Here is a 16278-nt window from a genome sequence, read left to right as displayed (position 1 = left end):
TCATGTCCCCACATAGGAAGGTAGGGCTGACAGATAGGAGCTCACCCTGTCTTGTGGATTTGAATCGCCAACCTTTAGGTCAGCAGTTCAACTGTCACAAGGGTTTAACTCATTGCGCCACCGCAACTCCTTAGAAATAAGCCATTCCTTTTGCTTCTTCAAAGCCACTGAAATTTACAATATCATTTTTCCACTCATTGGCATCAAAATTTCTTTACGGATTGAATTTTGATTGTAGTATAAATTATACAGCAAATCAAGACCTTCCAAGACTACCATCCCACCCTGAGAACACTGGATTTTATTTCAAAACTAAGCAGAAACAGACTTTGTTTGAACTTGGATCAGAAAACACTTGGGACTTTCAAGGTTAAGGAAATCCCCAAGAATCAGTGTCAGAATTGACAGCCTTGGACTTGATAGAGTAATGGACTGATTCGATTTGCTATGTTACAATATTCTTACACTAGGGTTTATCTGTGAAATTAAGATACAATTATGGTTCTGAAGCCAAGAATGGAAGGGGGGAATGAATTAAGTTTTGATTTTCTAGTCTTTTATTTTTCCATTAAAGATAACATGATTAGATTTATATATTTTTTAAAAATTTGCAGTTATAATAATGAAATTCCATCATATAAGCTTGTGTTTCTTTCTTCTTTGTTTTACAAGTGAAATGACTACATATTACATATTGGAGTGTAGGCCTAAAAGTACAGAATATTCTTGTTCAGGTATTTTTCACATCAACATAACAAATACTGTACTTGGATTACTAATACTGCTTTAGCCACAGAAACTGTTACTTCACTTTAAGATGGAGAAAGATACACAACTTTGGTAATTAAGTCATTTATCCCAATAAAGACAGAATTTTCTGTGTTTTCTCTCTCAAAATAATGCCTATATGGCTCATTCTGGAGACAAAGTCCTTTGCATAAAGTACAATTACCCATATATACAGTTAATCATTCAGCTATATATTTAGAGTCCCATGTCTCTTTGTGGATAAATCACATTTTTTTCACACAGACACAAAAATGTACCAGTGAGGAGTCCACAGAAACAGTGTTGTCAGGTGACATGACAGGAGAGTAACTCCCCCATGCTTCAGAAGGTCAGACCAATGTTAAGGAGAAAGATGGCAAATCATTGCAACAGCACCTGCTATGTGACAAAACAAGCTTCAGAAGATCTCATGTTTTTAACTACTCTTAATAACCCTGGGAGAAATTATGGTAGCTCAGTTTCCCCAGTGATCTTGTAGGAAAACCATTCTGGCCTTTTTACTTTATCATTATGTGCCAGGTAATGTGTCGATACTGTAAATCTGGCTGAAGAAGTTGGTCAAAACCAACAACAAGCCTCCTGGGTCCTAATTCTAACCCAATACCCATATTAAAGAAAACCAGCTAATGTTGACAACTCCAGACTGCCTGGAGAGGTCTTTATCTGTTTTTGTTTTTAAAAACCTGCTAACTCAAATACCAAATGAATTTATGATCAGCTCAACACAGTTCTTATTCTAGCTCATTTGAGCACCCCCCATGTCTTTCATGTATATCGACTGCTTATTGCTTAGATGCTCTTCAGAGACATGTGGCTGATGTTAGTCAAATATCAATTCTACTTATATTCTGCTATTACATGATATGTTACAAATGCATATATCAAGTCATGCAACAAATGCAATGAACCATTACTAGGCTTTCTTAAAACAGAGCAGTGAATTCCTAATACAAAAAGTGCATTAGTTACATAAAACATTTACTCCAATAATGACGACATTAACAATAATCTCATCTTTGTTCTTGCTGAAGCCCACATAATTTTTTCCCATTCAGAATTGAAGCTAGCCAATGTGATCAAGAAAGTAAAAAATGGGGAACCCACATTAGTGACAAACGATGGGAGGGGCAGGTGTGTAAGATCTACAGAAGCATAGGAAAGTGTTAGCATGCCAGAATGTGTCAAGTGATTCTTTTATTATTTGCAACCCAAGTGAATAGATGTTTAGATGGATCAACTAGAGCTTTGGAAAAACTCATACTATCCAAAAACCCAACCTGAATTTAAAAACTTAAGCATTTGACAAAATACTTAAGTACTCTTTGGTAGTTCAGAACTTGGGAGGGGTGGGATTTAAAGCTTTTAAAGCTTTAGGTTTGAAGATATTAAACTATGAATCATAATATGTGCCTACTTATGTTCTTCAGAAAGCAAGTGTTCACAGGCCTCTCCAGAAAAAGTGACTTTAGTGACAAGCAAACAGAGTAGTAGTAGAAACTGTCCTCCAAATATTCTGAAATTTTCCCTTGTACACCTTCGGGGAGTTGAGTCACGTAAAGTAGATGAACACACCAGCCTGACAAGGTGACCAAATACACATTCATTGAACAAAATTTCAGCGAATCTTGCTGAAACAGTTTTTAAAAAGTAAAACAAAACAAAAACATTTGCCAAAATGTATGGAGTACAATTGATCTGACATACTTGAGACCTGTCAGCCTCTTTTCATCAGAAATACAAGACCATTTCTCCCCCTGTGTTTACAGAAGTTTATGATACAGGTTATCTTTTATTTCACATAAAGAGGGTCATTCAAGGCAGGGATGTGAATGTGGTGGGAGTTAGTTTTACAGACACTGGTGTATCAAATGTTTTTTGAGCAGGACAAGGACAACGTAACACTGAGAAACATATTGAATTGTGAACTGTTCAGAACTGTTCTGAGAGAAGTTCACATAACCTTCGGGAAACAGTTTCTTTACTTGTTCGTAACGTTAATCTGTACATCTGAAAGAGAAGAGAACAAGGACTGCTATAAAGTCTGTTGAAAACTAAAAAACAACACATTTACACCGTTTAAGATTTGGATTGAAGTGAACAGTGTCTTATGGCACACCGCAAGGATGCAGAATTGTTAAAAAGTTTGTTTTCAGGCTATTGGACTCTTTGTAGTTTTTTTTTTTTTTGCAAAGCTAGACTCGACCATAGGACGACTGGGAGAACAGGATCAAATCTTGCAAGGAGGTTAGCAGAACAAAGGCTATTGCTTCGAAGCAACTTAAATATTTTTCCACTTCTTAAGTTGGAGGAAAAAAACAATCAGTTAAGGATACTGCTAAATTTCTTTGTGTGCTTAATGCAGATTTCTTTATCAACCTAATTCTGCTCCCCCTCCCTCCAAAAACAGCCTGGAAATTTGATGTAAAAGAAAATTTACTGCTTTGGGACATAACTTCTCTGTTTTGGTAGAAAGATGCTCTAGTAGTAGAACAGTATTTAAAACAGCACAAGAGTTTAACCAATTGCACCACTGAGGGCTCCAACAAAATAGCTGAAAATGTAATTCTATTTTAATTCAATGTTGCAAGAAAGAAAAACCTCAATTCTATATTCCTAGTTTTTTGGGGTTTTTTCGTGTCAGGAGCAACTTGCACCAAGTCGCTTCTGGTGTGAGAGAATTGGCCGTCTGCAAGGACGTTGCCCAGGGGACGCCCAGATGCTTTGATGTTTTACCATCCTTGTGGGAGGCTTCTCTCATGTCCCCGCATGGAGCTGGAGCTGATAGAGGGAGCTCATCCGCGCTCTCCTCAGGTTGGATTCAAACCTGGCAGCCTACAGGTCAGATACCCAACCAAGTATAACATTAGCTGGTACATGCTAATACCACAGAAGAAGTCTGTCTGCATAAAATAACATGGAAGATTTTTAATAGGAAAATGTAGCATTTTCACACCTGTAAGCACTTGGTAATTAAACCAGAAGCCAATACCTGTGCCTGTAGGTTGGGCTCAAGTCGCATCAAACATCCAATCTGGCTTGATTTCGTATGGATTATACCAGCTCCTACAAAATTTGCAGGATTGGGATCCACATCTTCCAGTAAAGCGGTGCCAAAGCCAATGATCTATAATACAAGATCCAATATAAAATCTCAACTGGAGACCAAACAACAAAATGCTGATGTGGAACAGGAAGAAAGTGGACCAGACAGGCTTGATCACTATGCCTGGGTGGGTGGAATATGTGTGTGTGTGTGGGGGGGGGGGGGGGGGGAGAGATATCTGTCTTCCATCTGGCTCCTGAAAATGTGTTGAAAACTTCATTTCGGAACTTCAGGTCCAACATCAGTTTGGATATATTTTATGTGACTGTGAATGCTTTCTTCTAATTCATCTAAACATTTAACTGCTATGCCAGTTGGGGGTAGGATAAAACTGCCTAAGTAAAAGAGGAAAAAAAGAGAAAGCAGTAACCACCTTTGCCTTTGTAATTTCTGTATCCAATGGATGGTTTGCTTTGAAGATGTTCTGCATTTCTTGTTGAGGGCTGTGGTATAAAATCAAGGTTGAAACAGTTAATATTTATGGTTCTTTTATAGCATTTAGAAAAAGGTGAGCTAGGAGAGATTTTATATGGAGGCAGCAGGGTCTAGCGTGTGCAAATATACCAATCCAGACACTTTTGGAACACTTTCACAGCTCCAAAAAGCATAGCCATCACATAATCATGGGAATTGTACTCCAAACATCTGGAGGACTAAGGGCTCTATAGGGTGACTCTGAATTTCCCCCTTATATTCATAATGCAATTAATTGGGAAACAAACCAAATGTTGATTGTACTATTTTTTTTTGCCACCCAGCCCACTGCTTTACTAATCATATTAGTCCAAATTTTTAATAGCAGCTCATTAAACTTCTCTAAACAATCTGAAATGAAGTTCTCCAGAAACATGCATTTGTGTGAAAGGTACTCAACATCCCAAGGTATAATGACTGCAAATATTAGTTTTGGGTCTGAAAATTCAAATAAAAGGCAGATTCTACTCCAGGAGCAGGAAGTATGCAGACCTATAGATGACAGTGGACTGTAACTCCCAGCGTTCTCTACCACTGACTAGGAGGATAGCAGTTATAATTTGATAACGTCTAGAGATCTACATGATTCCCATCCCTATTCTTGACAAATAACATGGTATGTAAAAATAAAGATTGTGCAGGATTTGAGCTATCTGACCTGCTCAACTGTTTCCACCGTTGGAAAAAGTCTTGAGAGCCCATTTCTGTAGGCTGGAAAAACTTGTTCAGTGTGATGGGTAGCTTCACAGAGACATTTTGCAATGCCCCACCATATCTGAAAATGACAAATGACAACAATTTAAAATAATGGCATTTGGGCAATCACCAGACAGCACCATTCTCTCTATTTTATTTATCTAGGCAGAAGTATGACTGAATCGTAACCCATTCAACATCTAAATGTTATACTCCTCCCATCTTTTTTGCTTTCACTACCCTAGAAGGATAACTCTACTGAAATATAAACACACACAGTACCCAATTAAGAGTGATACCTGAACTGAATATTCAGGACAGGTGCTTCCATGAAGTCTGATATGCATTCAATGTTTACTATTTGCTGCACTTGAGCACCTCCTTCCACAGTGGGATCAACTGGTTTTGTTTGCAGATTCAGGCGTGACATGTTAAGGAAACAAGCATTTTCAGTATGTTGCAAAGAGGTGGCAGATTTAGTCTGCTTACAGAATGAAAGCAAGTACATCAACTCATGAAAGATGAAACTACATGCAAAATTCATGCTATTTGTGTAAACAGAGATTATCAGGAAGAAGGAAGGACAGTTTGACTCTTCCTTGCATCTTCTCTGATCCGCCCAAAAAGTATAATGATTCTCCTCATCAGAAGTACTGTTTCTTTTGATGGGGAGAACATCAATTTTCATCAGAGGCTCTCCTTACAAAAATGGAGAGAGGTTAAATATTCCCTTTGCACCCCCTATGTTTCCCTTATAGTGGCTATTTATAAAGCACAAATGAATCTTTATCAGATGTATGCACTTAATTCCACATTTCGATTTGCCTTACTCTTAAGAATATTACAACATATACATGATAGGATATAAGATTTAACACCAGTGGCAAAATAAATTTCTTAAGATGATTCTGTGGCCAACTCTATTTGTTAATCCCAACCTGAGTAGAATCAGTGGAAACACTGATTCAATCATTCGAATTCCAGATGGGACTAACAACTATATTTAGGTGTAAATATCCCTATATAATTTCGAAAATCACTTCCCAAGCTGGTAAAATGCAAAGTCCTCTAGTTCTATAGCTGCAAAGAGAAAATCATCAATAGAGTGTTATTACTTCAAGAATAAATCAATTTTTTTCATATTTATATACCTAAATCAGGACTCTCATCTTTGTAATAGTTTCCAAGCAAAGGAGGAAAACATTCTTTCTGACAGCTTAACACAGTACTAAAACAAAACAAGACAAAAAGAGCACACAGACACATTGTATATCTTCTTTTCAGGATTAACTCTGATTCAAACTCTTTTCACTTTGTTAATCTCAGACACATAGTGAACACCTTGGTCCAATGACCTCCCCTTTTCCTTCTAGCCCAATGTTTTCATACTCAAGAATAAAATACATCTCCCCTATTAGGAAAATTAAGCAGGAAAGGATATTTGACTGAAGATCTTCTGAACAGATTAGGGTGGGAGAAAAATTTAAAAATTGTGTTGATGTCTTGTTACCATAAAATATGAACATCCGACCTGGAAAGAAAGAAACAATAACGTGATCAAGCAATTCAGTTTACTACCAGAGCTCACTCCTAAAAGAGGGGACATGAGTTTTAATACAAGTGTTGCATGCATTAACTCAGAAGGAGATGTAAGAGGAGGAGACACTGTTATTACCATCATGGGGAGTGCAGGAGATTTCTTGCTGCCCCCTAACTGTCTCCTCTGGTAAGTATCTTCGATGTCCATATGGCAAACCCCCCAGACTGAAACTACTGCTGTTAAACGCCAGAGCAGTCAATGGCAAAAAAATCTATCATTCAAGACTTGATCTTGGATAAACAAGCGGACCTAGTGTATATTACCGGAATCTGGTTGGGCAAAGCTGGGGGGGGGGGGAAGGGTGTTAATCTATCCTGGATTTGTCCACCTGGTTTCTTGGTGCAGCAACAGGCTAGGCCTGGGGGGCAGGAAGGAGGAATTCACAGTGGTCTATCAGGATTCCATCTCCCAGACCAGAAGCCCCATCCTGCAGTTGGCTGAGTTCAAGTGTGTCTATTTAAAGGTGGGCAGCCAGGACAGAATAGGGATTCTGTTGGTGTGTGGCCGGCCACCCCCCACCCCCCGCTCAACAGACTCCCTATCTGAGTTAGCCGGCCTGGTCTCTGCCTTGGCGTTGGAGTCCCACCGGCTTATAGTGAAGTTCCCTAGTTCAATGTCCAGAACTAGAACGACCTGTCGGGAGTGGCTCAGGACTTCATGGCTGCCATGACAACCATGGGTCATATCTGGCCCCACCAATGTGGCTAGAAACACACTGGAGTTGGACTTCTGTACGGGGTGGAATGATGATGGCGGTGGAGTGGAAGAACTATCTATAGTTCTGTTGTCATGGACCAACCATTATCTGATCAGAGAGAGGGCCTTTTTGGTGGCTGCCTCGACCCTTCGGAACTCCCTCCTCAAGGAGATTAAAACAACTCCTTTCCTTGTCATTCTTTAAAAAACAGCTCAAAACCTTCCTGTTTAAGCAAGCCTTCAGGGATGAAAGGGATAGGAAGGCTAACTTACCAAGCTGAGCGATCTGCAATATGATCTGATGAGACTCTACAATAATATATTTGGGTTTAAAAACTTATTTATGTTTAATTTAGAGATGGATTTGTGTATTATACATGTCGATTGTTTTGGGCTTGTATTGCTTTTAATATGTTGTAAGCTGCTTTGGGTCTGTTTGTGGGAGAAAAGCAGGATACAAATAAAGAATGATTATATTATTATTATCAACAATAATGTTATTATTAAATTACATGTTCAAAATCTGTCAGATATACAAATTAGAAAACAAGAAACAATGGAAAACACAGAAAAATCAACAATAATGGAGAGTTATTCATTCTCTTGTGGCTTCAAATGGTTTCCCATTTATGGTGACCCTAAGGGGTTTTCTTAGTAAGATCTGTTCAAGGCAATTGCCTTTGCCTTCCCCTGAGGCTGAGAGAGTGTGACTTGCCAATGGGTGCACAAACATTTGAACTCCAGTCTCCAGGATCACATTCCAATGCTCAAACCACTCAAACTTTGCTGTGCTAGAATTTTGGACTTCAGCATACAGAATTCTCTGCTAGAACAACCAAGGGAAAGGGAGTCCCAAATGAAAACCATTGCATTAGTGAATTTTCCTAATAAAATGGAATGAAAGTAAACAATTTTTCTAGATTATATCTTGTTTTTGCAAAAAGGAGAAGAGACAGAACTAAGATTGGGGAAACGTTTTTCTAGTTTTGTAAAACTCTTTTTGTGTACATTCTGCCTCTTTATGTCTGTCAGTGGTATTTATTTAAAGGAGGAAGTGGAATAATTGCCTCTCTTGGTTCTTTTAAAGTATAGTCATGTGCACCTTAGTATACCATTCACATACAGTGTGACAAATGGACATTAGCGAATCAGCTCCTGTGGAGTTCCAAACCAGTAAGAGCACTAAAGGCATAACACTGGCATGAAAGTATTAGTAGTAGAATGAGGGCAATAAAGACCAGTTGTAGCTGGGTTACAGCAGGATCCACAACTCAAAACAACAATGCCTCTTCCTCAAATCTATTGCCAAGAGCAGCACCCAACATGATCAAGTATGGAAAATATTGTTTAGAAGCCCAGCTGTTTAACATATTTTATGTATGGAAGTTACCCAAGACATCCTGGCTGCGTATGAAGTATGTTGAGGAGAGAAGAAGGTTACTTCAGCACCAAACACCTTAAGGCACATGTGGAAGGAGGGAGAGAGGAGCACAAAAGGGAAGAGTACACATTTCCATTTGGTGACCCAATGACCTTTCTGAAATCTCTAAAGCTTTCTGAATCTTCAGAAGAAGAATAAATGGAAGTATTAGAATCCATGAAGCTTTATTTTGGTATGGGAAATTACTGGATATACTTCGCTGGAGATCCTAATAAGACTTCTTAAAAACAGGCCTAAGGAAAAACATAGTAGAACACAGTTTATTCCTGGTGCTGTTCTTACCCAGGTTCTGTCGAAACTCAGATTTCAGACCTATCTGTAGCAACTGATTCTCAAACAAGACTCCATTATTTTTGCAGACGAACCTAAAGAGGAAAGAGTAGTCATACTATAAGAACTTTTTTTGGACATACTACGTTTTGTTACTAAAATTCTCATTACTGCCTTAGGGTTACATAAGGCATACAAACAAACATGCATCCAGAAATATTAGAATATATGAAAAAAGAACCAAGAGAGACTGCAGACTAAATCAAAACAAATGTTACAGCTGTAGTTCAAATGTTTCTTCAAATATAAGCCTTCTTGTTTAACTATTCAAATTGTTTTAGTAAAGTCATGCTTCATAAGAACTTTAAGAAACCACACACAATACATTTTATATGTATCTTATGAGGACCAGATAGCTGGTTGGATCTTCAAAGCAGCAGCTGATAACAGAAGGACTGGTATTGTAATAACAACAATAACAATAAATAATAATATTAAATAATAATAATTTATTTAAATACCATCCTATTTCCCCAAAGGGATTCAGGGCGATGAACAACAAAATCAGCAAGCATTCAATGCCATACAACAAACATAAGTAAATAAATACCCATGCCACCTAAATCCCAATACTGTGTTATCTATTAAATATCAAGGACATGATAAAGTGTTCCACAATATTTATTAACCACATCTGACATGTAATATGTCATTGTTTTTGATTAAATATTGCCATTCTGAGTATCTACCTTATTGGCACAGTGTGTTTAGTGTCCTCAAGAACTATTTCACACTAGTTTAAAAGCATTAGTTATCAAAAGACACACTTAATTAGAAGGCAAGAGTCCAATGCATTTTATATTGTGATTGTACATCCAAATATACTCGGTAAGCCGAATATGGGGAATACTAAATGATATAAGCAGAATGAATTAGTAGATAAAATATTGTCTATGGATCTGGAAGACCAATGATATGGCATTTGACAGGGCAAGCAGCCTCAACTTCTCATTCCTAGGTGAAGGGGACATGGGGAATGTGGTGGCCTAGTTCACATGACTATGCTAAGGGCAGACAGCATACACTGTACTACTTTATTTTCAGTTGTTATACAAATAACAGTCGGTATAATCGGTATGTTAGCGAGAATTGGTAAGTGACCTGATCATAAATACTTCTTAGTTACTACCTTTCTTTGCAGAAAGTGTCCAACAGAATGCCTTTGCCTTGTAAAAGCCAAGATCACTTCAACAGTGCCAAGTTTTTCAAAGAGGCATACCACATCTCCAAAATACTGCACTGTCAACTGACCATAATATTACACTGGAGTCATTTTGAGATGGTTATGTGAACTGAAACTAACTTTTTCAAGATAATTCAAAATAACTGCATTTGGACGTCTTCTACAATATTTGAGCTGTGTTGGCTCATTCATATTTGTAAGCTGATGCTTGATATTGCAGTCAGTTTTGAGAGCAGCTACATATAAATATGAACAACTTTAATTCTATGATGACTGAACTCAGAACTGCATTTCAGGAGACCCAACAATTCCTCCAAGTGTCCATTCCAACGAATCCCAGTAACGTATTCCTCTTGCAGAAACTTATAAATACATATTATTTTTATAACAATTTCCATAATCATCAACAATCTTATAAAAACTGAGTTGTTCCTTCATTATTTACCCATCTTTAAATTTTACACATTAGTTTTCCAGATTTGAATTAAAGAACTGCACTGACAGCTTATATATGGATCAGTTGCTTGATGTATATTACTTTATCATACCTGCTCTGATATAGATATAGATACTGTTTACTCATTTGAGATCCTGTGGATTTTTTTAATAAAGTAAACGCTGTAGCAGTTGCTCACTCCTGCAAGATTTTAGTATTGCTTACTTGTGAAAAAGCTCATCAGCATCATGCACAGCATCAGCTGGTTCCTCAGAAACTACCTGCTCACTGGAAGTCAGGTCAGGACTAAATGCAAGCAGGAAAAGAAAGAAAGAAAGCAGCACAGAAAGAAAGAGAGAGAGTGGGGAGTTGTTAGCAGAAAATGTAGGGTTAACCCTATGCTTACTCCATTAAACAAAGCATTTTCAGATGTAAATTATAAGAACCTAGATGCAGCACATAGCTTTCATCTATCACCATTCACAATATCCTCCCAAATGTTGTAACACAAAGAAGCTGAAAAGACAGTTATTTTACAAAGCCTTCCACTTCCTCAGGTACCAAAGTTGAAATGGGATGTCATTACTTATTAAAAAAAGAAGGCGATGTCATGCTGTGTCTAGTAAGAGAAGTTAAACAGGATTTCCTTCGGCTATTCTCCAAAAAAAATAAAAATAAAAAAACATGTGCCTGACCAACACTTCCAAATCTAGCTCCCAAAGTTATTTCATAAATCTGGAACATTCAAACAATGACATCCCTATACAAGATAATACTAATACCTTAAAAACTACATTTTAAAAACCCACATTGAAGCCTAAAAGAAATGTAACATATTAAAAGCCAAGAATCTTGTGGCCTTTCATTACCATTATCTGCTTATCTGTGTTAGAATGCCCTTCTCACCTCCCTAAACTACTGTTTGTTAAATAACCATTGTTATGATCCATCATCAATAGTTGTTCCTTTTGCATTTCTATTTCCACATCCCAAACCATTTGCTTGAGTATCTGCCTACTCAAGTAACAAACCATATATCTAATGAATTGAGTGGCAATCTAAAAGATCTTAACTGAATTATTCCGAGTAGCATTTAAAGTGCCACAAAACTTTTTGTCAGCTTTGCTGTATTAGTGTAAAGAGTGTTCCTCCATCCACCCAAAAATTGAAATACTAAACTGACAAGGAAAAATACTGCTGTTTTGATTATCCTCACATTTGCAATTCTGAAATTTTCATTAACCAGAATTCTGATTAAACAATTACAGTAGTTAACGTCATTTTTGTACATAAAGTTATTCTAGGACAAGGTACTAACTAATGCCTGGTGAATCAGCCTGGGTCCTCCAGGCATTCTTATCTGCTTTATAACCCTATAAAACTTAAACACCAAGATATGACATAGAGACTCAGTCACCCAGTTTCACTCACAGAGAGAAGGCTTTTTTCTGCATAAGAACAATATGCTACATCTTTGATATGGAATTTCATATATGACGGGCATGCAATATAGGAAGCAGAACTATGTATACACAGTCATGGCAGAATGCACGTACGCTTTATTGAGAAAGCTACAGCTATAGGTAGATGGTGCTGTTTTTATTGTGGAACTGGACTCTCCCGTCCAATCATTCCAATACTGAGACTACCAAGACAACAACAAGCAACCAATACTAGTACAGGGAACCATCAAGTAGATAGTATTTCAAATGACAGATTCAGTGAAATGTGCAGGAATTATATCAGGAAGTGGCTAAGAAAAATAGGAAGGTTGATGGAATGAGGAGAAAAATTACCTCAAATATAACTGAAAGACTTCGTACACACCTTGCAAAGTTGTCTTCAGAACCTGGAGCAAGAGAAGCAGGATTTGCAGAAGTATCTGAAAACACATCAACCAACAAGCTGCCACTAGATGATGGGGGTGGAAATGAATTTGTAACTGGGGCTGCGCCCAGGCCTAGAAGGTCTGCTGAAGGAGATGGAGTTGACTGTAAAACACAATAAATACATATTTTACAATGCTACTAAGCTGTTCAAAATGACATTTATTAAGTAGAGTAGCATGGATCTAACACTTTCAATTTTGAGTGAAGTATTAACAACCCACCCAACATACTGGCTTGTAAAAATGCTTGCTAATATTGAAAGCAGTCAATTCCAACAAAATCTAGTCCAAGATATCACAACAAACACAAATAGCAACAGAAAACTAAAATCAAAGAAAAGCAGTTATTTGAAGAAAGAAGCTTGAGGAAGCAAATACTATTGAGATACTGATTCTATGTCAGTCCAATGCGATTTAAATCACAATGTGGAAGACTATGGACTGTTGTGTCTATTACCAGACCTCTTCTGGTTAGTGTGTATCTATATGAATGTACACTCGCCTGCATCAGTATCTTCAATGATCAAAACAAAACACTTGCAGGCACAGAATGCATTTCTGCCTGCTTATGCCACTAACAGGATGCTAGCCAATGCCTCCTTTTACTAGATATTTAGATTGCAGAAGAAATATTGGTATGCTGCTCAAAGATACATACCGCAGTGCTGGCATTTACAAGTGTAGCTTCTGTGCTGCCATTCATATCAGAGTTTCTCTCCTTTTTTGTCTCTTCCAAATCTGTAACTGTGTTGGGACCTTTCTTCTTCTTGAGCTTGGCCAGAATGGATGACTCTCTCTCTGGAAATGGAGGCATTTCTTCTAGCACTGTTGCCTTACAAGAGAAACAATCTATATAAAACCAAGGCACATCCACTTAAGAAAGAAAAGAAGGACATTAAAGTATGGTTTAAATTAATTCATTTAATTGCTGAAGTCAAAAATACTGCACTCTCTGAACCAACATTCAAACAAATTATGGCTATTTTTAAAAGTTAACTTTTATTTTATTTCTTGGCTGCAAGATTTATGAATTCAAAGTACTGTTTTCATGTTCTGTCATGCATACATACCAGGATATCAGTACTTGCAATTGTACTGAGCCTCAAGTATTCAACAGCCCTCTGCTGCAGCTCTACATCAGCATTTTTTAGCTGACTATCACTTCGTAGTACATCTTGAATTGTAGTTTTTATCTCAGGAAACAGATTCACAAATTTGATGTATGTCGACAGAAGCAGTGCTCTTGTTGGAACACTACACAGGTGAAACTTTGAGTGCAGCAGGTTGAACTGAATCAGAGGACTGGGAGGAACAGGAAAAAAACACAAAACAAATATTATAATTCAATGGCTTGATGAGTGAGAAATCAAAACATGAGTTCAGTATTAAAATCCCAATCTTAAATATTGACGAAATTATCTTTCTGCTGCTTTAGGATTCTGTATTCTGAAGGGTTCACCACCATTAATTTTAATACAGGGAAGGGCAACTGAAGGCCCACCTGCCTGATCAAGGTCTCTTCTTTCCATGTAACTTTCACTCCAAACTTCCACTCCACTGCAGAGGAACAGAACTAATGCTACCAATGAATATATCTGAAAATCAAAAATTGTATATATGTGTGAAGGACGTGGTTGTACGTTACGTGGAAGGAATAATTTTGAACTATTTGTAAATGTGCACGCTGTTAAATGTGTGAGAATGAGTACTGTAAATAACCCTATTGTGACTAGCCCCATATTCCTTCTTAAAGAGTATGCTTTTACCTTGATCTTGGATCCCCGGCAATCAGATTTCCAAATTCTCCCAAGATATAGCCACCTACTTTTACTAAGTTCTCATGACAGGCTGGTGCTTGAAGAGCCTGTTGAAAGAACCATTTAGAATCCATCAAAAGAGTTGCAAGATACAAAATGTATACAAAAAATGAAGCACTATTAAAACGATGTGATATTTTATTTCTAACTATATTCTCTCCTCAGACTCAGGAAAGTGTTTTACTACCACCAATATGTTTACAATTCACCCCTTAGGTCTAGAGCAGAGCTTCTTAAATTTTCCTATTCACAATCTCTTTCTGCCCAAGCAATTTTTACACGACCTCTGGTATAGAGGTATATAAAATAACTAGCTGTGCCCGGCCACGCGTTGCTGTGGCAAAGTGGTGGTGGTATTGGTTAAAAATTGTTGTGTAATTTTTATTTTACATTATTTGTATTTTTTAATTAATTTTATTGTAAGTTATCTTTTTATTTATTATATTTTATTATTTTCTTGTATAATTTTTAGTTATTTTTGTTATTATGGTATTTTATTGTATTCATTTTTTAGTGTTTTTAATTATTTTTTTAGTGTTTTTAATTATTTTTTATTGGGTTGCTAGGAGACCAAGTTGGAGGAGCTTAGCCTTCTAACTGGCAGCAACTGGATAAAAGCAATTATTCCTCTCTCTCTAATTAGGACTTTATTTTTCTTTTCTTTTTGTTGTATCAACCTAGAGGCGTGGATGATGGGTTGTGTCGTCAAATTTCGAGGTTGGGGGGCCTGTAGTTTTGTTGTTTTGTCGGTCGCCGTGATGCCATCACTCTTTTATATATATAGATTATAAAAATCAAACAATTACTGATTACAAATCAGCATTTGCAAGGCTTGATAAACAGGCTGATTTTTTTTTAATGAAGTGCAGCTGAAGCATCTTCTGCAGAGTCCACTGTAAACACTTCACTACAGATTCATGTACATGTCTAAAACAGCAGCTAGGTGATGTTAAGAAAACATTTACTGTTGCCAATTTTTTGGACCCCAACATAGAGCTAAGGAGACCCCATTTGGAGTCAAGACCCAGAATTTAAGTAGCAGTGATTTAGAGCATCAGAATCACAATTAGAAATTGGATTGTGTGCAAAATGAGATTGTTGGTGTACTATACAGTCACTGTATCCACAAGTTATATCTTCCAAGACCCCTCCATACGTTCTTCAACCTGTGGATAATAGCATAGAATCACAGAACCATAGAATTGTAGAATTGGAAGAGACCTCGCGGGCTGTCTAGTCCAACCCCCTGCAAGAAGCAGGAAAATCTCATTCAAAGCACCCCGACAGGTGGCCATCCAGCCTCTGCTTAAAAGCCTCCAAAGAAGGAGCCTCCACCACAGTCTGGGGGAGAGAGTTCCACTGCCAAACAGCTCACAGTTAGGAAGTTCTTCCTGATGTTCAGGTGGAATCCCTTTCCTGTAGTTTGAAGCCATTGTTCCATTGTTCTGCAGGATAGCAGCAAACAAGCTTGCTCCCTCCTCCCTATGACTCCCCCTCACATATTTATGCCCTCATCATGTCTCCTCTCAGCCTTCTCTTCGGCAGGCTAAACATGCCCAGTTCTTTAAGCCGCTCCTTGTAGGGCTTATTCTCCAGACCCTTGATCATTTTAGTTGCCCTCCTCTGGATGCTTTCCAGCTTGTCAACATCTCCCTTCAACTGCGGTGCCCAGAATTGGACACAGTATTCCAGTTGTGGTCTGACCAAGGCAGAATAGAGGGGGAGCATGACTTCCCTGGATCTAGACGCTATACCCCTATTTATGCAAGCCAAAATCCCATTGGCGTTTTTTGCCACCGCATCACATTGTAGGCTCATGTTTAAC

General features: G+C 37.7%; 1 protein-coding gene across 2 annotated transcripts in view; it reads right to left on the bottom strand.

Annotated features, from left to right (window-relative positions):
• Positions 1 to 534: 534 nt before the first annotated feature.
• ap2a2 (adaptor related protein complex 2 subunit alpha 2) overlaps positions 535 to 16278 on the bottom strand; it is an 84172-nt gene continuing 68428 nt past the window's right edge. Inside the window, exons 12-23 of one of the 2 annotated variants that reach the window (XM_062967601.1) lie at positions 14403 to 14500; positions 13707 to 13938; positions 13295 to 13468; positions 12576 to 12739; positions 10974 to 11054; positions 9082 to 9164; positions 6504 to 6593; positions 5362 to 5485; positions 5025 to 5141; positions 4266 to 4335; positions 3779 to 3913; positions 535 to 2796 (exon numbers count right to left, since the gene is read on the bottom strand). In XM_062967601.1, coding sequence (XP_062823671.1) covers positions 2719 to 2796; positions 3779 to 3913; positions 4266 to 4335; positions 5025 to 5141; positions 5362 to 5485; positions 6504 to 6593; positions 9082 to 9164; positions 10974 to 11054; positions 12576 to 12739; positions 13295 to 13468; positions 13707 to 13938; positions 14403 to 14500 — 1446 coding nt within the window. In that variant the 3' untranslated portion in view covers positions 535 to 2718. The remainder of the gene's footprint in view (positions 2797 to 3778; positions 3914 to 4265; positions 4336 to 5024; positions 5142 to 5361; positions 5486 to 6503; positions 6594 to 9081; positions 9165 to 10973; positions 11055 to 12575; positions 12740 to 13294; positions 13469 to 13706; positions 13939 to 14402; positions 14501 to 16278) is intronic. The other variant, XM_062967602.1, reaches the window with a different exon arrangement.

This window comes from Anolis carolinensis, chromosome 1 (genome assembly GCF_035594765.1).
Source record: "Anolis carolinensis isolate JA03-04 chromosome 1, rAnoCar3.1.pri, whole genome shotgun sequence".
Lineage (NCBI taxonomy): Eukaryota > Metazoa > Chordata > Lepidosauria > Squamata > Dactyloidae > Anolis > Anolis carolinensis.
Note: the sequence above shows the minus strand (reverse complement) of the source record. Positions and strands in the feature narration are given on the sequence as shown.